This window comes from Hoplias malabaricus, chromosome Y (genome assembly GCF_029633855.1).
Source record: "Hoplias malabaricus isolate fHopMal1 chromosome Y, fHopMal1.hap1, whole genome shotgun sequence".
NCBI lineage: Eukaryota > Metazoa > Chordata > Actinopteri > Characiformes > Erythrinidae > Hoplias > Hoplias malabaricus.
The window spans coordinates 62,409,200-62,437,185 of record NC_089820.1 but is presented as its reverse complement, the minus strand read 5'-3'; the positions used below and the strand labels follow the sequence as shown (position 1 = coordinate 62,437,185).

General features: G+C 41.9%; 1 protein-coding gene across 1 annotated transcript; it reads right to left on the bottom strand.

Moving 5' to 3' along the window:
- On the bottom strand, positions 1-27,628 carry LOC136677729 (cadherin-6-like). The gene is made up of 12 exons (XM_066655329.1): positions 27,566-27,628; positions 15,773-16,117; positions 13,700-13,994; positions 13,303-13,422; positions 11,944-12,117; positions 9,794-9,981; positions 9,344-9,594; positions 7,998-8,134; positions 6,990-7,111; positions 5,298-5,415; positions 4,796-5,047; positions 1-2,339 (listed from the first exon to the last, which is right to left on the bottom strand). The coding sequence occupies exons 2-12, from the start codon at positions 15,986-15,988 to the stop codon at positions 1,831-1,833; spliced, it is 2,382 nt and encodes a 793-aa protein (XP_066511426.1). The 5' UTR covers positions 15,989-16,117; positions 27,566-27,628; the 3' UTR covers positions 1-1,830.
- Between the last annotated feature and the right edge of the window lie 358 nt (positions 27,629-27,986).

Here is a 27,986-nt window from a genome sequence, read left to right as displayed (position 1 = left end):
CATCATACGAACCGCGACGAGTTTACTCTGAAAGTTACTTTCACACCTCCACATTGAAAACGGTAATATTGGACGTACATGTTTGAAGAATATTAGTCATGTAATATAAATATTTGGTACAAAATATCACAGGATTTAAAGCAAAGTAGTACATGGACATCTTCTACTCTCCCAAATCACTGCAACAATGCACTGTCTCATAGAACCACATTTGTACAACAGTTAGCATTGTTTTTTTTTTTTTCCTTTTCTTTTTTTATTTTATTTTACAGTATATCACCAACAAAGCACAGGAATATTATTGGATGTGAAATCTGTATGCTGCGTGCACCTAAAACACAAATATTTACCTGCCCTTCCACTGCTCGGAGCCCAGTTCAATCATATGTATATTTTAAAAATAACCTCTTTTCATCCCCTTGATAACTGAGGCGGTGAATGCAATTCCAGACTCATTTTGTGGCTGGCACAGAGGGCAGAATAGCAGGGTGGTGATTTATTTTAACATCCCAGTCATACCTCAACATCGGACTGCTGTGATTATAATTCACTGAGGGAATGAATCATCTGTATTTTTATTACTTACAAAGGCTGCTGATAGTTTCTTTTAAGAGTGGAGTATTGCAGAGAAATAATATTATTAGAAAGCACTGGCATGAATACAGCTTACAGCATTCGACCTTGTGTTTTGTAAATTAGCTGAATGGAAACAGAGCGCACTGGTATTCATCTCTACATTTCTACGTTTCCTGTTTGCGGGGTGGCATTTTGTTTCTTTTGGTTTTTTTTGGTTTAAATGTTTGCGAATGTTGCACACACACATTGGCTTTTACAGTGAACAACTGGGAGGTGAACTTATGGAATGTTTGGTTTAGCCCAAGTCATTAGGTAACTGTAAATATGCCTTTCTCTGGAGGCAATACGAATGCAGAGTTTTTCTAAGTTCAGGCAAACGTGTGCCAAAATGCAGCATAAATCCAAGCAAACCACATTTAGTGCCTATGAGAGAGTAGATAATTGGAAGCTTTTGGCATTTTTTCCAGTGGATGATGAAAACCTGTGCCAATCATTAAACACCCCCCCCCCCCCTCTTTCTCAATTTTCCTAAAGTCTGCTTTGAGTGCTGTAACAGATTAATGTTGTTCGTAATACTTGAAGAAAAAGTACAAAAAATAAAAATAAAAATACACATGTCAAATGGTAAACAGCTAAACGGTGATCTCAGTCACTAAACACCTGTAGAGATACCGTTTTATAATGAGCTGCCTTTCACACGCTAATGTAGTGGAAAGTAGAGTGAGTTGCTTTCGCTTTAATTCCAGACACATTCACAGAGAAGTTGGTAAGAAGGTTTTGGTCCTGGCTCTCCAGCTTGTGGTTTCATACCGTGCAGGCTCCAAAAAAAAAAAAAAAAGCTTTTCAAGTAACGCTCAACACTCCTGCTGATAAACTGCCATTTGCAGAGTATCTTGGTGGGGAAGTCAGAAACAGATAGTGAGCGTTTTCCGAAAGTACATTTTCAAGCAATGTGCCACGAAGCGCAGACTTATTTCGAAAGGGAACCTCGGATTATCCGAAAATATGCCTGGTCATGATAACCTTCCTTCCACAGAGTTATATGCAGAAGTGAAGTCTGCGCAGACTTGCGTGTCAATCCGTCTGTGCTGTCTTAATGCGTCTGCCTCGCAGAGAGAAAACAGTCAGCAAACAGTCAGGCCCATGGGGGCTTCGCCTGTCTGCTGGACGGAGTTAGGTGGAAAGGAGAAGGGCACTTTGTAAATAACTCCAGCTGCGCATTTCACCTCCGAGGCAGCTGGTTGCGTGGGTCTGTTAGCAGTCCCAGTCACTGTCCTCGCCCCCGTACATGTCGGCTAATTTGCGGAATCGCGGCCCCCACTCGCTGAGGTAGTTGTAGTCCTGTGCCCCCTCGGACGAGGCTGAGCCCAGCGAGCTCAGAGACTCGGCCACGGAGCCGTTGCCCTCATAGGCGTAGGTGGCCAGTGAGTCATAAGGTGGCGCCGTGGGGCTGCCGTCGTTCTCCTGCACCCGCTGGTTGATGAAGTCCCGAACGTCTGTGTTGTCCCGGGACGGAGCGGTGGCCCGACGCAGCGGGGGCGGAGGGTACAGTGGCTCTGAGGGCAGGATGTCCCTCCTCAGCTTGTTGTTCTCCTCCATAACCTCCGGATGGCGCAACGCCCCAATGTCGAAGGCCTGTGTGTCCTCCTCTCCGCCTCCTTCATCATTGTAGCTGACCACATTGTCCCTCACGTCCTCTTTGGAGATGATCAGAGGCTCTTTCTTTTTCTGACGCTTCAGTGCAGCAAACAGCACCACTATCACTGGAAAGAGTGAAAGAAAAATACACCGTGAGCGGAGCAGATAATGGACAAGTGACGAGCATGAGGTACTCAAGCGCTGAGACTTAATTCACAGTTCTTGAGAGCTGGGCATGGCAGGATTTCTGCCTTTCTTTGTTTGAAAATACACTGGCTAGTGATTCACTGATTAGCACAATAAGCCTTGGGTGCGCATTCAAAGGCTCTGAGTAGGGTTGTCAAAAAAATAAATAAAGAACTACAGAGAACTACAGACAGTAAGAGTAAAAGGAAATACAGTTTTTCAGTTAGGAGTAGATTTAATCTCTTATCACAGTTCTGGAACAGGCACGACTTCATGCACGCCTGCCGCACTTTAACAATAACGCACTCTCTGTGGATGATGGGGTGTCACCTACACAAGAGAACAGCTGCACACTGTGCTCGGGTAAGATCTAGCTAATGCTACCACATGCGCTAGAGCCTCTTCCATAACGCTACTCCAATCTGATACAGTCGCCTAGATCAGGAGCTCAGAATCCACAGTGCCAGAGCAAGAACAGTGTGATTACTATGTAGGCACAAAGATTTTAAATGATTTGCTCAAATTTGCTGTAAAATACAACGCGATAATATTTCCTTTTGTTGAATTAATTTTCGATGGGATTTAATTAAAACTGGATTGACATTTATTCTTTGTTATTCAATATCCTGATTGAAAGCCTAACAAAATAGCGTTTATCAGTTCAACCATTTAAGCATGTCAGGGCTTTTTATTCCCCCCACCACCACCACCACCCCACCCACATTTTATTTTGCATTCAGACCAGACATGCACATTTCAGACCACCGGAAAAGTAATTAATCTAATGTTCTAGCAGACAAAAGCGCAGGCTGACAGGCAGACAGGTGAGAGAATGAGGGGATCCACTGTTTTCCAGACAAAATTGACGCTGAAGAATGAGTGCTTACACTCAACACAGACAGATGGATAGAGGGAATGATGATCAACCTTCTAAAGTCGTTCATACAGTGGACTCTGCCCAAGGAGGAAATGGTATTTTGACTGAGGACCTCAAGGGACGGGACTGATTTTTGATCACCAAGGCAACAGCACACAGCACCAGGACAATCTCTTTTCCCACAGCAGGCTTAGCAGTGGATCGTGATGTTATTATATTTTAACGTAGACTTTATCTTAAAGGTGTAACGATTCCTGTAGGAGAATTTTTTTTAATGTGTAGTTATTATATTATTCTTACATGTTTATCAAAATATTACCTAGTATACAGATAACCATGGTGACCGTGGGTCTGTCCCAAAACCTAGTGAGCTGTCTAACTAGAGAGCATTATACGCCATAGTGTGCACGCTCCTGACGCATAGGCTGTGCCAATTCTTAGAACTCGTTATACTAACATTTACTATTTTTAAGGCAGCATCGAACCCGTCCTCAGCCGCGAAGGCAATCCCATGATGCAATGCCAGAACAACTCCCATCTATTTCGCTCTTCTCCCACGAGCAAAAATAATTAAAGATAAAGCAAAGATTAGCCGCCGATATACAAAACCACTGGTTGCGTGCGGTGGGCGGGAACAAGCCGTGATGCAATCATTCTCTAACTAGAGCGTCTCAATAATCCGGCTCATGAGGACAGACGACGGATAGAACGCTACCTACTTACACAGCTGTCTACCTAGTCATTACCTACCTAGGCTGCTCACTAGATTTTGGGACAGACCTCATATTTTCTTAAACTGGCTCCTATTTATGTCCTGTGTCTGTATTTAAGTTTGAATCATCTTAATGTATAAGAACATGGCTGTAAATAATACCCATTTTAAACAGATATTTTCAGTTATATCAATATCCAGGTTTGTGGATGGATTGCTTGTGAAAAACAACCAAACAAGTAAACAGCACCCCCTTGTGGAGGATGCTGAGACTGCTAAATTTGAGCAAGTGAGTGATTGAACAGGTGAATGACCTAACAAAAAATGTCTTTGATGTGCTTGATATCTGAGTAAAAAGACTTTACTGCTCAGTCAAATCTTCTTCATTCATGGCTGGCATCTTACGTTTTGGACCTAGTGCATCAGAGCCAGGCCTCATTTTGCGATTTCCCTGCTCAAACACACATGAATTATTTCATAACCAGGTTCTGTATGTCTGGCTCTGAGTGTTCAAGCATGGAAACCACAAAACTGTGCTGGACTACAGGAACACATTCATGTTTTTGAGCTTGAGGCTTGAATGCTGAGTGTGGCATGCCAGGCTGCCATTTCACAAGCTTTATATGTAAGATATGATTGCAATTGCAACTTGTAGTATTTGAAAACTGGAAGCAGTTAATCTACAGTTGCGCTATAAAACAATGGATTGTTCAGCCTTCCGTTAAACTAGACTTAATCTCATCGTGTTTGTGAGCCACTGCACCAAAAAAAAAAAAAAAAAAAAAAAAAAGACGGCAGGTTCTTACAAAGCAAGATGAGGACACAAAGAAGAATGGCCACCAAAGCACCAGTGCTGAGTCCAGCTGAGCCGCTCAGTGCCTCTGCATTACACAACTCCATTGTGCCATCACGGCTGCATGTACACACACGAATGGTCAGTGTGCTCGTGCTGCTCTGCATGGGATAGTCTCCATCAGAAATCAGCACAGAGACCAACTGTGTGCTCTTCTGTGCTCGTCTGAAGCCTGTTCTGCGTGTGAAGATACTGGCGGTGTTATCTGTGGAGAGGAGAGAAGAGCACTCAGTTCAGAAGGAGGCTCAGTTAGTGTCATGTGATATCACCAAGTCTGCAAACCAAAACAAACCGAGATATAGCAGAGGTTAGGAGTGCCGCAAGAGCCTGGCTTGTGCAAATCTGCAAAAAGCCGAAGGTCGGAAAAGCTGAGCCTCTGACCAGGCCCTGCTACCCGGCTCCGCGCTGACTCTGACAAGCCGGCTTTGGCGGATTGTTTGTGAGAGGCCACTCACCTCCATTGTCTCGGACTGAGAAGTTGGCCTTCACAGAACTCTCCGGTGCCAGAGAGAAAAAGAAACGGTGCCCGCCCATTGGCTCATCTGGATCCACTGCTGTTATTGTTTGTATTTTCTGGACAAATAATAGAGATTTTTTTCTTAGAGAAAAAAAGGCACTGTACACATTTTATGAATTCTGAGTAGTGTTCAGTCAAATGCCAACATTTACATTTTTTAGACCGATCTAGACACTGATGGCAGTTTTATAAATGTTACTAATCCATACAGAATAAACAAATAAATCTGTGCTGAAGCCAGAAGAATTCAACACGGTTATTTTTCCACAAGTCTTCAGAGTAAACATAGAAAATCTGATTTTCCTGTGCAGTAAGGAGCAGCAACATTTTCAACCCAAAATGTGTGAGGACAGACCAGTATAGTGACTGAGCTCAGAGTTGTCTTGTGTGGCTACCAAGGGCAATTTGAGGTTAAATGCCTTGCTCAAGGGCACATCAGCAGAAGGCTAGGTCTAAAATTTAATCAGCAGTCCTCTGGTGTTTAGCGTGTATCTGCCTGTCAGGCATAGCAACTGGCCAGACTCTTCACTTTCATTGGCCTGCCTCCTTTACCTCCAGGCTGACAGATAGAGCAGCCTAATAAAAGTGGGTAAAAAATAAACATGGTGTATACAAATCCAAATCCTATTTAATATAAAATTCTTTTTAATACTTCATATATTTAGTCAAATTCATTCTTCATCATCATTTACCCTGAGGTTCACTTCTGGGATTTGTGTGGGTTTAGGCACTCAAACGTCTTTTCATTCATTTCTGTATCATTCTTTATTGTTATCCCTTAGAACTTAAAATTAAGAACGTATGTGAACGCATCTGCCCCTAAAACATGTACAAATACTTGCTTTTTATTCATTTTGGCATCATTGTAAATTGGCAGCAGTCCTTTACGTTGTTTTAAAACGTTACTGTGAACAGATCAGTAAAAATGGTCCAAAAGTGTAAGGAAATAAAAATCCTGCTTCTCTCATTCAATGCAGATGTGTTGGTTTCCATTCAAAAATAAACCATGGGGTGTATATGCAGTGTATGGACTGGAAATTGAAAAGGATGCAAATGGAACCTTTAAACTAAACTACATCAAATGCCTTCATATATGTACCTCTAAGTCTGGATCATCTGGAATGAACGAGCTATTTTGAAAAGGATCTAAATGCTAGATCTAAGACGACTGTTAGGAGTGCAAGTGAATGGCAGATAGCAGATCTCAATGGCGAACGATTGGGACGTCAACCCAATGGGCGGGTCAGCGATCTGGGTGATGACAGACAGCAGGGGCGGCATTTGGAGTCAGGCACTGAAGGAGAGGTGGACAGTTATTATAAAGTGCCTGTGATAAGTGACAGCCCCTGTCATCCGCCGCGACACATAATCTCATCAAGCATGACAGAAAACGGCCCTGGTGTCTAATCCACGTAGGGGAAATACTCATCACTGATCTCTATCTCCATCCGGAGGCGGCGAGTCCCACAGAGGTCGCAAAGTGTTCAACAAACGCCCCTGCTTCAAATCGACACAACCCCAGTCCAATGGCCAAACGGCGGCGCTGATCTAATTTCGTCCTATCTCACATCTAAATTGACAAGGTGCCCCCAGAAATGGAATGCTAAAGTCTATTAAAATGGGACTTTACCTGCCCAGCTTTAGCATTTTCGCACACAAAGGTGTCGTAGAAATAGGCCAGCGTGGGAGCGTTATCGTTGACATCCAGCACACGGATATACACAGGTACTCGAGTCGTCTGCTGGGGGTTATCTGCAAGGACAAAAAGAGGCAGTGGTGATATAAGAAATATAGCTTCATGTCGCTGGAGGTAACAAGTCAACAGTGAACAAGATTAATTACTCCAAGGTATGTTTACTCTCTTGTAAACCTCATTTTTGAAACCCATTTCCATGAATCATTTTTACTGATTCAGTTATTTTAAAGGCTCTATTTCTATGTGTAATGTCACAAGAATATAAACCTATATTAGCTTCTTAGGAACACTGTGGCAGGTGCTGTTTAATTTCCCAATGAAAGATGATGGTAGACGAGCTCAGCACTCTTTAATGAATTAACTAGCTTGTTTACCATAATGAGCTTTAGGTTGCTGATAACTAGCTCAGGCTATAATCTATCTTGCCTGTGCGTTAGGTAGTTAATCAATGACAGATTTGGCAGACACACTTTTGCTTGCTTTAACACTGTATAACAGAACAAGTAATTTCTTTCTGTGGTTGTTAAGTAATTTCTTCATGGTTGTTGTTGACTTTTTATGCCTTACGATTAAAAATAAATCTTAATTAATTAAATCCTACAAGAAAAAAGCGAATGTAGTTGGCATATATAATACCAAACGGTGAAACAGCAGGCGAGTCATAGATATATACAGTACATGAGTACAGTGTTATGATGCAGAAATACTTACTTCTCTGGCCACAGTAATGTAAAGCTGTGGTATAAAATTTACAGATAAAATTCAAACGACTGTTGATCAGATTTGACTCACACTAAGTGCTGGGTTCAGATCCTTGTCAGATCTATAATCTGGGTTGGATAGGAGCTGTGTGCTTTTTCCAACCTCCCAGAAAAGAATTAAGCCAAAGAAATCTTAAGAGTGACCTGAAATCAAGATGTTCATTGTGTGTACATGACTTACTGAACTCGGCCGCAATCACAGAGATGTTGTGCCACGCAAGCTCCTCTCGGTCGAGAGGCTTCTGCAGGAATATAGACCCATTTCCAGCGTGCACGTTAAAGATCCGGTCCACGTCTGTGTGACGATCAATTGTGTACCTGGAAATGACACCATTCCGTGAATCGATAACTCGTAAGGATGTTGCGATGGCGCTGTGGCACTGCATGTTAAACAAAGAATGATGTTCTGTACCAAGTAATCTCACGTTTGATAGGGAACAGGGGCTGAGCAGAGGACACTGGAATCAGTGACACCTCACGGAGAAGAACTGATTACAAACAAGGAGCCGGAAGCCCTCTTCTGCCCTGTGCCCATTTGTTCTCGTTTTTTAGAAGCCCACAATATTGCTCCTTCAGACGCAATCATTCAGAGGGACTGTTCAATTTACTAATTATCCTCCTGATGTTCAGCAGGACCATGCGGCTTTTGCACACTGGCTCTGATGTCTCTGATAATTACCAGCCCTGAAGTCCTGCTCCCTGTCTGCCGAGGCTCTTTAATTGCACTTCTTCTCTTTGCTCTTATTTACTGTGCTCTCCAGAGGGGTGGAGAAAAAAAAGGGGGACCGTTTATTGTAGTGGTGAGCCCAGTGCATCAGCTTTATCATTTAGAGGCTTTGGACAGTGATAATATACTCATTTATTCTCATAATGGAAGCTTATTACGATTATCTCAATGAGAACTTGCAATCGAGGGACCTTTTGAATTAAAACAGTGTACAATGTGGATGAATTCAGTCTCTGTTCATGTCTGAGGCACTTGAAAACAACAACTGGAGCTCTACAGTAAAAGCTTAGCTGGAATATGTGGGAGCGACTTGCAATATCAAATCAAGCCTTTTGTATACAAGATTTAAAAAAAAATAAACTCACTGAAAAGATGCTGTGGAAACATATTAAGATGTTTCATAAGATGGTCATTTTACTTGGTAGCCCACAGAATGCCACAGAGCTTTGAGAATAATAAACTATAATGATTGTACCAATAATAATAATCAGTATCATAATTATCATCATTAATGGCTATTTCAACTGGGCAGTGTCTAAGCTCTGTTTGTGCCAAATAGTGTGTCTGTCTAGCAAATCCAACTCAGAAAACTCTACAAAGAGTTTAAATGGCAAGACAGATATTTGCTTTTGTTCCAACTGTGCACACAACCACATGACTTCACTAATTAGATTCCGCCTTTGTCTGGAAAGAGGGCTCATTACTGAAGTCGTGTGGTTGTGTATGGAGCTGGAACACTCCGACCTTCTGTGGGCCAGGTAAGAGTGCCAGCATCCCGGAGACAAAACTGCTCTGCTTACTTGACTGGGCTGCGTCGAGCGTCAGGGTCCACTGCACTGACGGAGCCGATGGAGGTTCCCAATGCTGCGTCTTCTTTCACCTCCAGGATGTAGCTGGGCCGCTCGAAACGAGGAGGCTCGTCCACATCCTCCACGTTGACCCTGACCGTGGCCGAGTCTTTGGAGTCCACGCTAACGTAGCGTGGGTCGGGGTGGGTGTTGCGCACCTGAATCTGCAGCGTGTACGACTTCTTTTTCTCGTAGTCGAGAGGCTGCAGAGATAACGTGATCAAAGGTATAAACAGACCGCCCACATTGTGTACTCAGTACAGTATGAAGAACTGGTGTGTTGGACACACACTCGCATGTTCCTGTTGAGCTAAATTCACAGTGACCAAGCTGAGGTAAATCATTATCTCACAGCATGAAAACCTCTAATGAGTGTATTCAGGTTCTGTGTGAAGACTTTACCTTCTTGACAGTGAGGATGCCTTCCTGGGTGTTTCTGTCTGTGGTTATATCAAACGTGTCCAGGCCATCTCCGCTTGTCACAGTGAAGATCATCTCAGCGTTTCTGCCGATGTCGGAGTCCAAAGCTCGGACTCGGCCCACCACTGCCCCGGGGTCTGTCATCTCAGGGATGCTGAACTGGTAGACACCTGATGGGGAAGTTGACACATCTTAGCTGTACTGTGTTGTACCCCTGTGGATGTCACACCTTTGTATTCTTGGTGATGTAGTCTTTGAGTGTAGTGTAATGTGCTCTCAGATCAGGGTCTGGAAGTATCTTCAACAAGAATTTATTAAGGCAATAAATGCCTTACTGCGATTTTATCAGAGGAAAGGGTGTTTTTGGCATGATGCACAGTGGTCTCAAGTGGCTAAATGCTTTTATAAAATGGCGGTCAATAAAAAAATATTGTAAAACATTATTGAACCATTTCTATTGGTCCATTCATCATGAATACAGGAAGTAGCAATGGCTTAACTAAGAATTGCATATCACTGTTTTTATTTTCCAAAGTCATTCTGATATTCAAGAAGAACTGAATAAAACTGACTGGGTTTATTCAATAGTGTTTAATATGGCATTTAGATGTGGTGAGGTTGTCATAAATCTTATAACATATATTCCACAATGGTTTCGAATGTTTCCCGCTCCAAGTGACTGTCTGTGAGGAGTGTGGTGTGTTCTCTCTATGTCTGCGTGGGTTTCCTCCGGGTGCTCCGGTTTCCTCCCACAGTCCAAAAACACACGTTGCAGGTGGATTGGCGACTCGAAAGTGTCCGTAGGTGTGAATGTGTGTGTGTCTGTGTTGCCCTGTGAAGGACTGGCGTCCCCTCCAGGGTGTATTCCCGCCTTGCGCCCGATGATTCCAGGTAGGCTCTGGACCCACCGCGACCCTGAACTGGATAAGGGTTACAGATAATGGATGGATGGATGGTTTCGAATGTGGCTCAGCCAATCAGATTTTAGGAGCAGAACTATCCGGATTCTATAAAGACATTCTTCTCTAATAAAAATAATACTAAATAAAACAGTGGTGAAAGCCATAGTGATGGGGAATGGAGTCAGACACATGAGTTACATGTTCACTGACTTGTGACTTAAACTTGCCTTTGAATGACTCAAGGTCTGTGAAATATCAGACTTCACGTCATTTGGTGTAACATCTACAAAAGCCACTCCCCCTTTCTTTTTATTGCAATGAGGCATGTGACAAACAAAGTAACCATGTAAATCAGAAGTTTAAAGAATGTCTGATAACCATCACAACAGAATGTCACATTAGCATGCAGAAAAAATGGCAGAGACGAGAGGAGGGGGGGGTGAAGTAAAGGCAATAAAGTATGATCAAGCTTAGCCTGCTCTGTCCATTTTAATCAGGATTACCACACAGACCTCATGCACTTTGGCGAGGGCAGAATGGCAGCTTTGCCCCTAATCATGCCCTGCTGCAAAATGGTCCCTCTGTGGCACTAAACAGAGCCATGAAGCACTTTGCTATGGCCAGTGTCCACATGCTTTATATTGGCTATTGCCAGGGCTAAGCAGTGTTTATGACTAGTATTCATCAAGAATATAATAGCACATTTAGGTGCTACATTTAAGAAAAGGTCCTCTCTTGTTCTTTGAAAGGGCATGAAAACCAAAACAGAGTCTGGATATTGATCGCTGAACTATAGCCCCAGGATACTGGGTTCAAGTCCCACTCCGGGTGACTGACTGTGAGGAGCTTGTCTGCATGGGTGCTCCAGTTTCCTCCCACAGTCCAAAAACACACATTGGTAAGTGGATTGGCGAGTTGGTTGGTGTGAATGTATGTTGCCCCCTCTAGGGTTTGTTCCTGCCTTGTGCCCAGTGATTCCGGGTAGGCTCCGGACCCACCACGACACAGAACTGGATAAGTGCTTATAATGAATGAATTAATGTATTAAGTGGCCATTATGCATTCAAAATGAGTAGTCAGTATGTCTGTGACAATCACCTATAAATGCAACAAGACGAAAATGTATAAACATGTCACCACTGCTAGAAAAAATCCCAACCAGCAAAGTGTGTCAGAAAATGTACTTTATACAGTAATTTTTTATTGTAGAAGTGTCTGCCGTGGCCTTACTTTGTGAGAATTGAGGGGGGTTGTCGTTCACGTCGGTGAGGGTGATATTGACTATAGTGGATCCAGTTAAGCCTCCCCTCTGGCCTCCCATGTCCTTGGCTTCAATCACCACCTGGTAATGCTCCCTCTGCTCCCTGTCCATGTCCGAGGGCCCCAGGGCTGTCCGAATTATGCCTAAAGGAAATAAAGAGAGGTTTGAAGTTTGAGTTTTTATTTTTTGGGGCCTGATTGTTTCGCTGATATCCACACTGGGGATAAAGTCAGTTCCTGACTCAAAGAGATTAACTACACTGGGCTTTGTTTTCTAAAAAACTCCACTCTGAAACGTTCATTGTTATATGCTATGGAGAGTGTTAAAAGCTGCACTTGTTCTACGGTATGACAATGATCGTACTGCTATGGGGCTCTTGGGGAGCATAGCGGGGGCTTTCAGCAGCAGCAAGAAACTTGTTGTTTTGCAACAGCATGAAGCTCATTGCATGCGCACACACCCTTATTTTGCCTTAGAGATTGTAATGGACATCAGTGGCCACAGCAGAATACAGCTGCAGGAAGTGAAGGAACAGGTCTTATCGCACAAATAAAGACCTTCGTGCCCTCCTAGCTTCAATCAATGCTTTCTGACGACTGCCAAGGTTATGCTTCATTACCCTGACAACTATTTCATAACTTCCATTCTTATAGTAAATATAATAGGCAGATACCGTACACAACAATATCAAAGAGTACAACACTTGACAAGAAGGATTGCAAATGGTCATAGAGGAGCCACAGATCTGTGTCGGAATGATACATCTGCTGTATCTACATAAGTACGGAAAATGGCAACAGGCAAATCCAGTAATTCATATAGCATGACATCCAGGCTTTTCCTTTTCTCTGAACGGCACAAACATTCCCAGATTAACAATGAATCCGGAGGGATATCCCTTTTTTCAGCCCAAAGCTCTTTTGGGACTTTATGTACTCTGATGTGTCGTAGCTACCACATCCATGTCACATCTGGGCTAGCCCCTATCAGTGTTAAGCTGGATGGTAATCTGCCATAGGAGCTTTTGTGTTTCAATTTCGCTTTTGTTTAAACAAAGACCTCTGCTGGAGATGGTCCAGAGTGCACATTAGGATGATTAAACTAACTGTGAGTTTCTACAGCTAAAACGCTGTGGCAGGAGGGCCATAATACTAACCTCCTACATTACTGTGCCCTCTCTCTTTCTGTCTCTCTCTCTGACCGATTATTCTTTCTCTCTGGATTACCTCTCATCTTTGTAACTCTCTCTCTTTCTCCCTCTCTCTCTCTCTTTGCCTTAATCTGAGAAATCTGATAATGATATAACAGACCACTTTGGACAGTCTGACCTGTATTTGACTCCACCGAGAAGTATGGGTGACCCTGGCTGATGCTGTAGACCAGTTTTGCACTCAAGCCAAACATTTCATCATCTGCGTCGTGTGCTGTGACCTGAATAACAGAGGTGCCTGAAAAAAACAAACAAAAAAAAAAGTTAGCAAATGCACAGATTTAACACGATTACCTAATAACACAGTTACATAAACTTTACGTTGGACGTAATACGTCGTACACAAAGAATCATCTGGTAGCTTAGTGTGAACAACAGCAAATCAATTAGAACACGGACTCTGACTTAATACACACTCTCGGACTCTAATAACTAATAGTGGTCACTGAAACCAATAAATACTATTTACAAAAATACTGTGCCGAATGTGAAGGTCTGAGCTGAAGAAATCCTACCAATGTGTGACCTCTCAGGGACGGTGGCTGTATAAACCTCCTGCTCAAACTTCGGCTCGTTGTCGTTGATGTCGTGGAGCTTGACAGTGAACTCTGTCTCGGGCTCCAAGGGGATGCCGTTCTTCTTGTTGACAGCCTGAGCTCTGAGAATGTAGAATGGCTTCTCCTCTCTGTCCAGACTCCTGGTGGCATGCAGATCGCCTGAGTTTGCATCTATCACAAAGATCGTCCCGGCTCCCTCGCCTGTGAGCACATACATCACCGTGCCATCTCCTCGATCCATATCAGAGTGAAGCTGTGGACGAAAGGCCATTCAGGCAATTCATCAGGAACCCCAAGATCAGTCTTTAGCTGATAACACTCTTAAATATGTATTACATTCAGTAGTCTGGAAGTATATATATTTTTTGCAGTGGTTGTTTTTGTAGGAAGTAGACAATAGACTAAAAGCTGGAAAAGGCAGTCAAATATGTGCGGGTACTATGATGCTGATGTGTGAACACGAGCCTTGAAAAATCTAAATTTGATTGCTTATCACATGAAAGTAAGAGACATCAAATATGCAATCAAGGTGAATACATATTCATTACAAAAAAAAGCCATCCCCACCTGCTATCTCAATGTGGAGAAAGCTTTTTTTTTTTTAATTTCATGAGCAAAATCAAACAGCACTGTCCTTGCCCATCCCAAGAGAAGTATGTTTGAAAGACATCTTACAATAACGCTTACTAGGTTAGTCTGAATAAGGGGGTTTGATCAGAAAGTTCACTTTAAAACTATATAGGTGTTCATCTGATTACTTTAAACAACAGCTCTTGAAGGAGGAAAGAGGAACGCAATCTGCATTATGTTCACAGCTTGAGTGGGCTGCTTTGTTGAAGTGAATCTTTGTCTTCCAGCAATGGAATGTTTTTGAGCCACACCTGTTCTTAGCATTTGAAAATTAGAGCATTTCGTCAAGAGCATATTAAAAATCAGTGTTTTGGAAAATCAACTCTTGTTCTAACACAATAGTTCTTTCAGAGAATTTCCAGGCATGTCTTTGGAATGCAAGTTATTCCTCCACATTGAATAGATCCCCTTGGAATTATGCAAAAAAAGAGGGATTTCAGTGTTAAAAAGGTGCATCCATAACTCCATAAAAAGTGCATCCGTAATTCCAAAATCCCACCAAAAAGCCTTTCAGAACCCCCTTCTTTTGAGCATGCACATCCCTCTATAGTGTCTTTTACAGCTGAAGTTTGCATCACGCATGGAGTTCATGTACAATCTGTATTCCCAGCACCCCACATGAATAGTCCAGTGTGAGCTGACCCTTCACAAAGCATGGAAGCACTAAGCAACAGTGCTGAATTTATATATATATATATATATATATTATTTTTTTTTTTCCATGTTATTATTATTTTTTTATATATTCTAATCTTTGATCCTTTGTCCAGACCCTTCCGCCTCTGAGGGTGGGCAGCACAGTGAGAAAGCTAAGGCCTTAGTTTTCTCCTTAGTCCTTATCTTCGACCTGGCAGAAGCCATGCTGGAGAACACTAGCATCACCATGCCCACGCTTTTCATCATCTGTATCCCTCGTTATTAAGAGACGACAGCTGAGAAAGGGGATGAAGAAAGATGATGAAACTGTTCCAGGAATCTCTCAACGGTCATATCATTATTCTGCTCATGTTTGGAACATGTAAGATTTAAAACAAAAGAAACCCTGAGTGCATTGGAGATTTCATTGACATGGCATTCCCCTTTTTATTGATAAGCTCATGTTCTCCAGGTGGTTTCCCTCTCAGTGTTCTTATCAATTCGGTTATGACACTTAAACTGCACTTAAGAATTAATTATATTACTGTTTTAGAGCTCATTGTATTTCCTACTGTCTACATGTGTGAATAACAGCTGTCTACATTCAAAAATTGGCATTAAATCTAGTGTGCCTGTTTATTTTTGGCAGCAATTGTATGGATACAGCATATTTTATATGTGTGCAAATTTGGTACACGTATGAAACAATAAATTCAATGCAGTGCTGTGTTCAGTGTGCATGTGTGAGTATGAACGGTTTCCTACCTTGCCAATGTACTGATTATCCGTGCCAGTGTATTCCTCTTGGAGAAAAAACTGCCTCCACATCCAGCCTCGCTTAGAGCGTCTCAGAGTCCCCACGTCTTTCTCTTCCTGTGTTACTCTCACTTTTTCTTCTCCGACTGTCCCTTTTAAAAGTGCCATGGCGTCTACGCACTGGGCCGCCCACACCCATAAGAGGCACACCGTCCAAGTCCTCATCCTGTTTGATTTTAAGGTAGCCCGCAGCTGTCTTTGGTCCTATCTGCCCAGGTTAAATCCTTGTTTTGTGGAGGCGTCTGCCACCCTCATAGTCCTCCCTGCTGGCAGCTGGCGGTGGGCAAGTGCTACCTGTAAAGACAGAGAAATTGAGTCATTAATTGGTTGGAAGCTTCAGGTTGAATTAGCCAACAGAGAATGCGAATCGTTCTTCTTCTTTTTTAATTAGAGGCAACTGTATCACGACGACAACCATCTGCTAATTAAAAGATATCTCTTAAAAAAATATATGATGGCAATTCTGCAGGACTTCAGAGTGACTCAGGCTCTGATATCTATATAATTGGTGTCCCACGATTTAGAGAGCATGAAGTGGAAAGTGGAGGCTTAGACCAGCGCTGTTCGGCAGGAGCCCGTTTAGCACAAGCATGATAAAACTCAGATAAGCTCTCTCGCATTCTCTCTCTCTCTCTCTCTCTCTCTCTCTCTCTCTCTCTCTCTCTCTCTCTCTCTCTCTCCCTCTCTCTCCCTCTCTCTCCATTTCTCTGTCTGTCTCTCTCCCACTTTTCAGCCAGCCATTAAACCCTGACTCCAAAAATACCACCAAAAGAAAAAAAACAAAAAACAAAAACGCCAATGGCTCTTGCAAATCTATTATCAATTAATCGATGCAAGTCCACTCTAACTGCTCTGGCTTTAAAGACCAAAACACTTATGTAGCAATTGAGTTAGAAAAAAAAATAGACAGGAAAAAAAAGCCTTGCTTGGACATACAAATGTTATGTTTACTTGCAATCCACAGACAGTTTCATCATTTGGCTTAGAGAGAAGAGCACAGGCCCACTGCTCTGACCCCTCCAAATGAAAGCCAGAGAGACAAAAGCACCCTGCCACCACATAATAATCAGCAATCACTGTGTTTCCTGTTTCCACATCAATCTTAAGGCTTGTCCACAGCCCAGTGGCTGGCTTTCCTCCCTTTCGCTCTTTATCAAGTAGATTGCAAATGTAATTGCACCAAGTTGGAGAGGTAGGGGAGATAGCCATTGCTTTCATGAAAGTTAAGTGCCTTCACTTTTTGATTTATAATATTGCCAGTGACATTTGCATGCATGTCTCCATCTATATGAACCGACACTGGGTCAACTTGCCTGTATAGAGTGAGAGAGTGAACGAGAGAGAGAGAGAGAGAGAGAGAGAGAGAGAGAGAGAGAGAGAGAGAGAGAGAGAGAGAGAGAGAGAGAGAGAGAGAGAGAGAGAGAGAGAGAGATGCTCAAGGCCCACTGATTCAGCTGAAAAAGCATATTAGTGCTGCTGGATTTCCTTATACATCCGTACACTACTGCCATTCTGATGTACCTCTCTGTTGAGCTTTCCATTTTGTTCAGCTTTATGAATTGGCTTAATTGAATAAGGTAACAATAGATACTGGGTCATATTGATTTGCTGTCAAACTCAATGAGCTTGAATGTACCATGGGACCTCTATAATGTATATGTGTGCAGTTCAGTGTGTGTGTGTGTATTGGGGGGGTGAGCACACATAACAAAGAAAGAAAAAGGAGATGTCGGTTCTCTCATGCCTCACAATTCTAGTTTATGGAGGCTGATCTTTATAGATTTCTGGACTCCAAACTCCAGAGAAAAGGCTCCTGGAGCACATTAGTCAAACTCAGAGAGCCATTTCGCACAGCTCTATGACCTGGCAAATCCCCTGACACAGTCCTGCCGGGGGAAGTCAGCTGTATCTAAAGCGGTTTTGTTACATGGTGTGGCCGAGGGAACAGACACAGCTTCCACCACAAAATGTCTCCCCCTGTTCATTTATGAGTCCGACCCGCTGCGAGGGAAAGCGGGGCGAAGGAAGCACTGAAGCTTTCCTGCTGTCCATAAACACAACCTCATGCTCTGGAAAACTCGATGTGACACCTTGACTTCACACTGTCCATCATTTCAGAGGCTCATGCACAATTCCAAAATGAACCAGGATGTTTATTGTCTTCATCCTTGAAGTCTCAGGGACCTAAAATAATAGTAATATCATTTAATTTAATTTATCTATTGATATATTGTATAGTTATATAGAGATTATGAAACCTTTGCACAAAAGCAGGTGTATGAATTTGATTTAAATAATGCCCAAAAAAATTTAAAATAAAATAACATAAATGCACAGGAATGTTTTGTTCCTGCAAGGTCAAAATACAGAACTGTAAGAAAGGAGCAGCCCTAACATTAGCTCATTTGTGAAGGAATAGAACGACAACTGGGCTAATAGAAAAGGTCTGAATGTTCTTTATTTAGAAGGACACAATTATGTTTTTACACTGGCCTCATAAAGTACTACTCTTTCAGGAACAAGGAGAAATCTGTTATCATATCCATGACATGGGGTAATTAGCAAAGGGGTCCTATCACATGTCTCTGGTTTAGTTTTTGATGCCTGTTGTTTATAGAGAACTTAGCATGTAGTCTGACCTTGAGACATCAGGTGTCCTTTTTTTTCTTCTTCTTTTTTTTAATGGCTTGTTTTTATTTATTCTCAAAGACAAAGTCCCCTTATAGTCTCTAGGGAGGGGCAGAGACAGAATTTTTGGGGGGTTGGGGGGGTACAAGAGGACTGACAGGCAGAAGGGATTTTGGCAGGGGGGGTGGCAAGAAGCAGCAACACCTGTGGAGGACACAGGGAGCTAGTGGGATGATAAGAGAGAATGTTTATGTGTGTGTGTGGGTTTGTGTTTGTGTGTGTACATATATATATATATATGTGTGTGTGTGTGTGTGTGTGTGTGTGTGTCTGTGTGAGAAAGAGAAAGGGGAGGTGGGCGCTCTTAGTGTGGCCCTTGCTGATAGCCCTGCCACACAGCAGACAGCACAGCACTCCTGATGAGTCCCGCAGGGGCAATTAGGAGCGAGAGAAGAAGAATGTCAGCCACGGGCGGCGACAGGTAACAAGTCCTGCTGCAGAAAGTACAGCGCAGCAGAGCGAAGAGCAAGGCACAGCCGGCTAACACCAACACTCTGTCTCCTGGTTCTCCCATATAATGAATAAGTCACCGGACCACTGCCCATTAACTAGATACAGCCCGCTCTCTGCTTTTTTTTTTTTTTAAACAGGCCAGTCATGTTTAGCACGCTGATCTTACACGATAATGCCGCTTAAGATAGCAGTGGCTGAATAAATGTTTGATTACACTGAATTGATATATGGATATCTTTTTTTCCCCCTTCTCTACCACAGGGTGCTCTATTAGGAGATCGGTAAAGCAGCACTGGTTCTCTGACTGCTTCAGTGAGTTCTGGAAATGAAAACAGTGCGAGCAACCCCTCTCATCTCACTTGCACAAAATGGAAGGAGACATATGCCATGTTGGATTGTGGTCGGCCTCTTCTCTCAAGGCAGGAGAAGCGCAGCCAGGATCAGGTGAAGGCAAATTGAGTCTGGGTGGCACTCTTGAGCTGATCAGAGCTGATCCTGTTTCCATTCTGTGGACTAGCTAGCCAAGCAGCCAATCCATGTCATTCCCTGGGGCAGGCGGGTAATCGATACCTATTGATCCGTCTGTTTGGGGTAAAAGGGCTGTCTAGACAGCTGGGTTTTAGGATGCTAAGGTATCACTTCTTCTGATTTATTCATCTCAGTCATAATTATCCCATATTGCTCCATTAGCCCATGCAATTTACACGTCTCCAGCTTTTGTAGAATTACATTCCTTAAAGAAAAGGGTCACTAGAGATGCACAAGAAATCATCAGTTGGAAGGTGCTGAAAGAAGCTTGCGTCTGGTCAAGTTCGGAAACCCAAGTGACCCGGTCCAGTGGATAAACATAACCATAAGCTACGCTTCACACACTTCAGCATAGTGTGAAGTGATTATTCTTTCTTATGACCACTTGTTGCGGCACACTGAAGTGGAAGAAGCCTGAAGCATGTGACTCAGTAGCTGCTGGTGCTTAATGTGGAGGGCTGCCACACCATACATGGTGTAATCCTGCAGCCCAGGCCCCTACCAGACACAAGTGTCCCCCAAGCCTTCCCCGCTAATCTCTTCTGCAGCATGTGCTCCTTAATCTGAACAGGAGGAGATAATGGATTCAAATGTTGAGTTTCTTTATTTATTTATATATCTTTTTTCTTTTTTTGCTCAATGGGATGGCCATGTGCACCAACACAATTAGTGTCAGGGAGCATTGCCCGGACCAGATGGGACCTCTTAATTACGTAACGCGAGAGGCCATAATGTGGTCTGGAAGCAATACTGTGCCAATGACTCTGCTTCTTCTGCCCAGTCTCAATGGAGGCGTAAAAACACAAGCTTTTTTTTAAGGCACAGTTGTCTTGAAGCTGGCTGCTTAGTGAATTAAACAAAGCAATTCAGTCATACGTGCTAAAATCCAATGCTCCTAAAGGCCCCATTCAGGTGCACGACATTCATTTGCTCACGAGGGAATTCAACCGCGGCCGTCAAATCACTGCAGCTCAACTCTCCATTGTCTATCCATGCAGACTATTCAAAGAGCAAGCACAAAGCACCTGTTAACCTGAGTGTGTGTGTGGGATTGTCGTTTACAGTCCTGTTTGCGAGTTTCCTCTGTTTGCTGCCATACTGTAGGGTGTTTGTTTGAGGGTCTCTGTGTGATGGGTGGAGGAGACGCCGTGAGAACTGAAGCTCTCGGCTGCTGTGTAAAGAACTCTGCGGGAGCCCTCGGGTCAGCGGCTTCCCCTTTAGCATTGTGGCGCAGCCTTGGAATGTAGTTGCCCATTGCAATGCAAATGCACCTCTCTCTGGGTGTGAGGGAGGTATTTTTGTGTATACATTATGTGTGTCTGTTTGGTTGCTTGTCACTTCCACCTCACTGACAAATACGCAAATCAGGAGTACTCCCTGTTAATAGAGTTGTTGTTGCTGTAGTCAAAGTCAGGGTGAACTTTTTCACGCATCATCGTTGATATTTATTGTGCGTTTTTCCCAGAAGGCCTTTAACAGCTTGACAGCACCATTAACTCATCCAAAGATTCACATGCATCTTGAAACCCTGGCACTTTACAGGCAATCACAGCACCCCAGCACTTCAGACCGGCAGCCCCAGAACTATCACCACCTCAGAATACACTTTGGATTATTATTATTATGGGGGCAGATTTACTAGGAGGAACCCAAATCTCACAACACATAAGTTATAAATCAGAATATTAAAAAAAACGATATATATATAGATTAGTTTTTTTATATTCTGATTTATAACTTATGTGTTGTGAGATTTGATATATATATATATATATATATATATATATATATAATTTTCACCACCAAGGTAACAATGCTTTCATTTGAAAAGGTCACACTAAGTCATCTTGATTGCAATCACAACATCGTCTGACATTTTGATTCTGCTCCTTTGCTAGTATTAGAGTTTAAGCCCCACAACAAAGAGAATGAGAAAGGGGGGGCAGTGAAAATGTGTATCAACAAATTAATCGATAATGACATTTATTGACATTAACAACCGCTGAAATAGAATAGAAAACCCAAAGCGTTACACCTATAAATAAATGAAAGCCTGTGGCGGCATCTCGGAAATTCTTAGAACAAAAATGCGATGGGGGTGTTCAAGGCAAAGGGAGAAAGAAGGTTCAAAGACAGATTAAACTGATTTCTACTCTTTTTCTGTTTTTCCCCCTCTGCTCATCCATAGTCTGTAGGCTGCGAAGTGCTGTAAGGAGAGCTGAACTTGCTGGCCCTTAGCTTGTCAGGTTATTAGTCCGCACTTGTCTTGCTGCTTTTGTACAAAAGAAATGGGTTTGTTCTTTCTACGAGGGTCTGTACTTGGCTTCCACATGAAGTGCATGAACCATACAGAAATCTGAACGCACTGGTCGAATTCATTGCTGTCAACGGCTGGAGCCCATGACCTTTCTGTGGCCACACTCTGCTGTCCACCGCAGCAGCAATTCTCCTGCGAATGGGCATTTGGCTGAGAGACACTCATAGAATGATGGCTTTTTCAATGAAAGAAAATAAGTCAATGACACCCGAAAGTATCAGGTCAGAAGCTGGACCCAGGTATCCAAACGCATTGGAGTGTTAAGATTACGTTAACTATGTCTTTCTAGATATGGCGTTGATCCAATACCCAGTATCAGTTTTGGACTGATACCAGCAGAAAACGCTGGGATGGTTATTGGAGGTAAACAGAACCAATTCAGTATTTAATTTTAAATAAATACTAACAGTCTAAGTTTAACAGAAAAAGTAGTTGTGTTACACTACACTTATAATAATATTGTTACAGTGTATTTCTTAGAAAAGTAGTGATTGGAGCCCTGTGCTCATACTTGGCCATCTGAAATGAAGTTCTTAAATTAAAACAGCACATTTGAAAGCTTAGGAGAAAATCTGGGTCAGTATCAGCTTCAGCCAGAACAGGAAAGGACAAAGTAGTACTGTGCCATCTGTAAAACTCACTCCTGCATCTTGTGATACCATCTTTTGCACTGATGGCTTTAGAAATCTGGCCTTTCTGAGCCTTGACATTATACAGTAGTTTCACAAGAAACACTGCATATCTGGGTGTTGTGTCACTCTTCTGAAACTGACTTGGCAAGCTCCTGCTACTGAGTAATTTGTGTCTGCTGATCCACTCTTAGTTTGGATTGACTTGTGAAGTAGGAGAGGATAATCAATCAAAAGAACAAAGACAACAGAGAAGTGACTCAAGTTAACGGCGTTAGGGTGTTATCAGCTCCTGCTGAACGTGGAGAAACAAGAACATGACGGGAAGCTTGCCCAGATGTAGAACCAGAGGTAATTTTTGTCAGCTCCAGCTGTGGGAGTCATTATCCGCTGGTATTCTCAATGGACTATATTACCAATATTATCAGCTGGGAGATAATAAGGCATGGAAATTATACCATACCACCAGGGGTTGAAGAATATAATGCCAAGTTCATTGCAATTCCGCTGCATTTTCAAACAGCATTAATCCTAAAGCCAGGTCTTTCCAGCAATCCAGATACTGATCTGTAATTGTAAGAAATGTGAATATGGGACAATGACAAAAGCCTACGCCTTCAGTGGGAGATGTAGTAGATGGTTTGAATGCAGTAATGAATTCCTGGACGTCCCCAAAAAAAAGGCTCATTTTACAGTGTAGCTGCCATGGAATATCACATCAGGAGAGACTGTTGCATGCATTTATGCATTTACGTGCCTTTTGTGCCATAAATCAACGCATCCATGAGGAGAAACAGATTCTACAGGCCAGCATCTTTAATCTTAAAATGACAGGAGCAAGGTGGCTTCCATGATAATCTGGATAGGAAGGGGTTTCCTCTATGCTTCAGAGCATGAACATTTAGAGTACGCCTGCGCAGAGGTGATAGAATCAGATGGTGGTTCACACCCATGGAACATGTGAGATGGCTGGAACAATATGGTGCTTAATCAGTGGATGACCTTCACCGGCAGGGTCATTGCGATTACTATGTAAAATGGAGATCATTAGAGGGCACCTTCGGCATGCGCTTGGCGAATAAATCACTTTAACACCGATGCAGAAGCTGAAGACGTGTGATCTGACTGGTAGCAATACGTCTTTACCATCAGTATTCCATCTGTGCATGCTGCACAATTCACAAAGAGAGCAAGGCCCTTCCTTATTTATTCTAATGCACAGGCCCTGAATGGCAGAAATATTCACTGTGCATTTAGGATTCCGTTTTAAGTTTGTTTTTCATCATCGATGCCATTTTTTCCCCCCCAAATTCTCTCTCCCTCTCTGTGATCTGCCCTGTCATCTCAGTCACTGTCTGATGTGAGCAGTATGGAGTGCGTCCAAAGCCCTCAGACTCTGTGGCTATTGCTACTACAGGGACAAGGAGGATGAAAGTACGAACCGAGGCCCATAATCATCGCGTCTGTTTAAGTCCAGTTCTTCAGCACTTTGCACTCCGTTCTTTCCATGTCCACAATGACATGTTTATATCCATTGGTGTTTGTGAAATAATAAGAACAATGATAAATAAATGTGCAAACGATGTTCTTTGCTAAACTTAACCTTCGTGCATAGAAAAGTTTTATCTCTGAGAGCCTCAGGCTAAGATTTTAGTGTGCTGACTGAAACAAACAAGAGAAAAACAAGCTTGTTTATGGAAATCACTCATATCCACTTATGAATCCAATTATTAAGTATCCTTCTCTTGATAAATTACTAAACAATGCCTGAAATAACACAAATTAGCGAGCACAAACAGCACCATCTTCTACAAAATTATTTGGAAAAAAACAAAAAAAACAACAGATGGCATAAATAATTTTTTAAAAGACTTTTGGAAATGCACACCCATTGTTTCCAAATCTGGGCAAATTAGCATCCAAGAAAAAAAAAACCCTTAAAGAGATTTTTCTGTGAAACTCTACCTTAAGCTTTAGAAACTGTGCTTTCTTTGAAATGGATGCCCTGTGTTTTCAGCAGTTCAGCTGTCACTATCTCAAAGTGCTCTTCTTTGACATTGCGATAGCCATGAAAAATTCCATTAGTGACGTAATGACACTACACATGGCTTCATAAATCACTCTGGGGTGAAATTAATTACAGGCGTCTGCTAATCAATGTTATCCAGCTCCATCTCCAGCAGCAAACGCAGCTGACTACGGGCCATTGTCATGTCAGGTGACAGCGGGCACTGATCTAATTAGCATACAAAAGTACAAACTGCATTTGCATACAGAGATCCTTTCAGCCTGGATGACTAAACTCTTTAAACTCCTCTTAAAAAAATAGTGTATAATCTAATCCTAAACTGCTCATTTACATAAGCAAGAAATGTCATGCTGTTTGTATTGTATTTCAGAAACTGAGAGATGAAGAGAACTTCAAAAGTTGTATTAGTTCAGTCCAGGCCAAGACGACATTAAAGGCCATGAGGTGGGGCACTGCTATAGATCTCTAAGTACACCACCGTTAGCAAACTAAGAGTCAGTGTTGTCAAATTCCATTTAAAATATGGATCAAAATGTTATACAAAATGTCATATCAATCCTACGTTCTGAAGTGAGTGAGGGGAAATGAAGGAACAGCAGCCTGTTTTCATTAAACAGCCGTTTTAAAATGTCAGAAGTCATTACGGCCTAACTGTAAAGATCCAGATTCATAGCACACGTTTAAGATCCTACGGGAGTTTGCATCTATGGATATAGTTATATAATTATTTATGACACTTGCTAGGTATATGATTTTTATTAGTATTAAAAAGGCAGAATCTGGTGTATCTCTTGTCAGTTACATTGGACATGAAGATATCAAAGCTTGGATCAATATAAGCGTATTCTAACTCACAATAGATGCCTTGATTTTTCCTGAAAGAAGTCAGATCCATTCTTTAGATATAGTTATTTTATGGGCTTCAGGCCCACCACTCTGTAAAGAAAAGCAGTACAGGTTACCATGGGGGCTGCATTTAGTTACTACACTATGATTTAAATCCGCTTATATAACTTAAATTAAGGCTAAGGCCTTGTTTATGCAGAGAAGGTACACACATTCATTTTTTTCAGCCTGAAGGCTTAAACACTGTGTATGAATGCAGTGTGCCAATTCATGAGTCCTGTGTTATTAGGTTCCATTTTCCTATTTAAGACCTGCTAAGAAAATCCTGAAAATGTGGGCTATAGATGCAATTGAATACAAGTTACACAGTACAAAAAAAAAACTACATTAAAGATTTGAAATGCATCTTTGGCAGCAATTATTATTATAACTGACATCCAAAGACATCTCAAACCCCAAAAAAAGCATGAATATCTCACACATGAGAAACAAAGGTGAAGATCTTAAATATGAACATCTCAAATCCATCCTCCAACCATTAATATCTCAAAACTGAAATACAACCACAAACATCTCAACATCTCAATCCCAAACCCCAATCAAGAACATTTGAAGAAATGAACTCATGAAATCCAACCATGAAAATCTCCAACCCAATATTCAACCACAAACATCTCAAATCTAAAATATAACCATCACAAACCCAATATCCAACCACTAACATCTCAAACCCAAAAAAACAACCACAAACCTCTCAATCCTGGAATGTCCACGTGCCCCACATTTACAGACACAGCTGTGAACGCAGAGTTAAACCTTCAGACGCATGGTGCAGTCTCTTCTTTATGTAAAGGTTCTCTTTATGAATATTTAGAATAAAAGATATATGATAATATATAGCAAAATCAAAATTAGCATACATTCTACTGAAATATGTTCAGGGAAAAAGGCCTGGAGCAGTGATACTAAATAAGAAATACAGTGAAAATATATTCCTGGTTTAACACATAAAGCTTAGAGAGGTGCTGACTCGTGAGAAATTGACTACATTTTCCCTCTCTTTTCAATATATTCCCTCATCAGGGGAACTGTTGCCTCTATCACTCCGTAGTCAGCACTAAACTTTGAGCGTGGTAATATTAGAGGGCATAATTACCAGCACAAAAATAGATAAACATTAAACTCCTCAGCTTCAATGGCTTAAAAGAGACCAGCTTTGGAAATATGGCTTTTCTACATAATTAATATCACCTCCAACACAGTTCAAAACAGGCTTCTGTGCAAATCTCAGAAAACATTCTGTTCTTTGACTTCATTTCCAGCCAAAACTGGCATTAAGCACAGGTTCCACTTATTCCAGTGTTCAGGGGAAAACACATATTTAACTGAAAATGTCATATAATATTTATTTTTCTTACCATATAAATATGATCAATATTCAGTGTAATTATGAAGAATTTACAGCAAAAGCGTATTATTCCACACCTCAAAAGTTCAGTCTTAGATTCTGCTTCATACACTCCAAGTCATCCCATAATGAAAAGGATGGAGAGAATCCTGATTTCTTGAGCTTGACAGACCTTGATTTCCCCCCCTGTGTTTCACTAATAAAACATTAAAAGTACTGTTTATCTAATGAGGCCGGGTTTGGCGGCCTACAAGGCCTTGCATGACTGTTAAGAGTCCAATTCTGCCTTAAAATAATACTAAATCTAGTAAAGGAAACTTCTGCTGTGACTTTCTACTTTATATTAGATGCTTTGCGAAGATCACACCTACAGCTAATCTATTCAGAGGTATTTCATGAATAATGAATGACTTCTATTTAAAAAAAAAATGTCTTAACTGCAAATCAAACAAATGAATTGTGGTCTCTGACATTTGCACCGCGCTGTACTGTAACGTTAGTTAAGAGTTATATCGCCCGCATACTGTAGATACATAAGCTAATGAATGTGACCATAAAACTTCTGACTAACGCTAGCACAGAATGATAAAACACAGCGACAATATGAAAAATACTTTTTTCTTTGCGCTACATATCTGTACCAGACCCAAACATACGTGTTCCACGCTTCTGTGTTTAGTAAAAATAAATATTATCAACAGTACCACGTCCAACCCTTCACTTTATGCTCCAATCTGTCTAATAAAGTGGTATTAACCTAAATTCTGAGCTTATAAAGTGTAGGACGCCATAAAGAATGAGAAAACAACCCGCAAATCCAAATAACATGAGAATATAGATTTACCTCAGCGACGAGTGACCGTTATTCCGAGCAGAGAAGCGCGTGCGGTGGATGCGCGAGAGAAACTGTTTGAGAGAGGGAGAGTCTCGCTCTCTCCTACTGACTTGACAGTGAGTCGTTCATTACAACTGATTCCCACTTATTGAATCATTAGAACCGATTCAGCCGTTCAAACTGAATCGCACCTAGCGATTTGGTTGTTTCAAACAAAATTAGACATGCACACTTTCACGACTGAATACCGAAACTTTACAAATACAAAACAAACACAGAGCTGAGCTCATTTACCTGCTTACTTGGTGTTCTATTAGCTATGTCTTTGTTTTCGCTGTCTCAATTGATTAATTTGCAATGCAAGTGAAGCACATTTTCGTTCAGGTTAAAAATTACAGTATAATTGGAGTTGTCTTTGAACAATCTTTTT

Coding starts and splice junctions, on each gene's coding strand:
- LOC136677729 (XM_066655329.1), bottom strand. CDS start 15,988: ATGAGGACTTGGACGGTGTGCCTCTTATGGGTGTGGGCGGCCCAGTGC. Junction 8,135..9,343: donor GCTCGACGCAGCCCAGTCAA/GTAAGCAGAGCA, acceptor TGTCATTTCCAG/GTACACAATTGATCGTCACA. Junction 7,112..7,997: donor TGTGATTGCGGCCGAGTTCA/GTAAGTCATGTA, acceptor TTGTCCTTGCAG/ATAACCCCCAGCAGACGACT.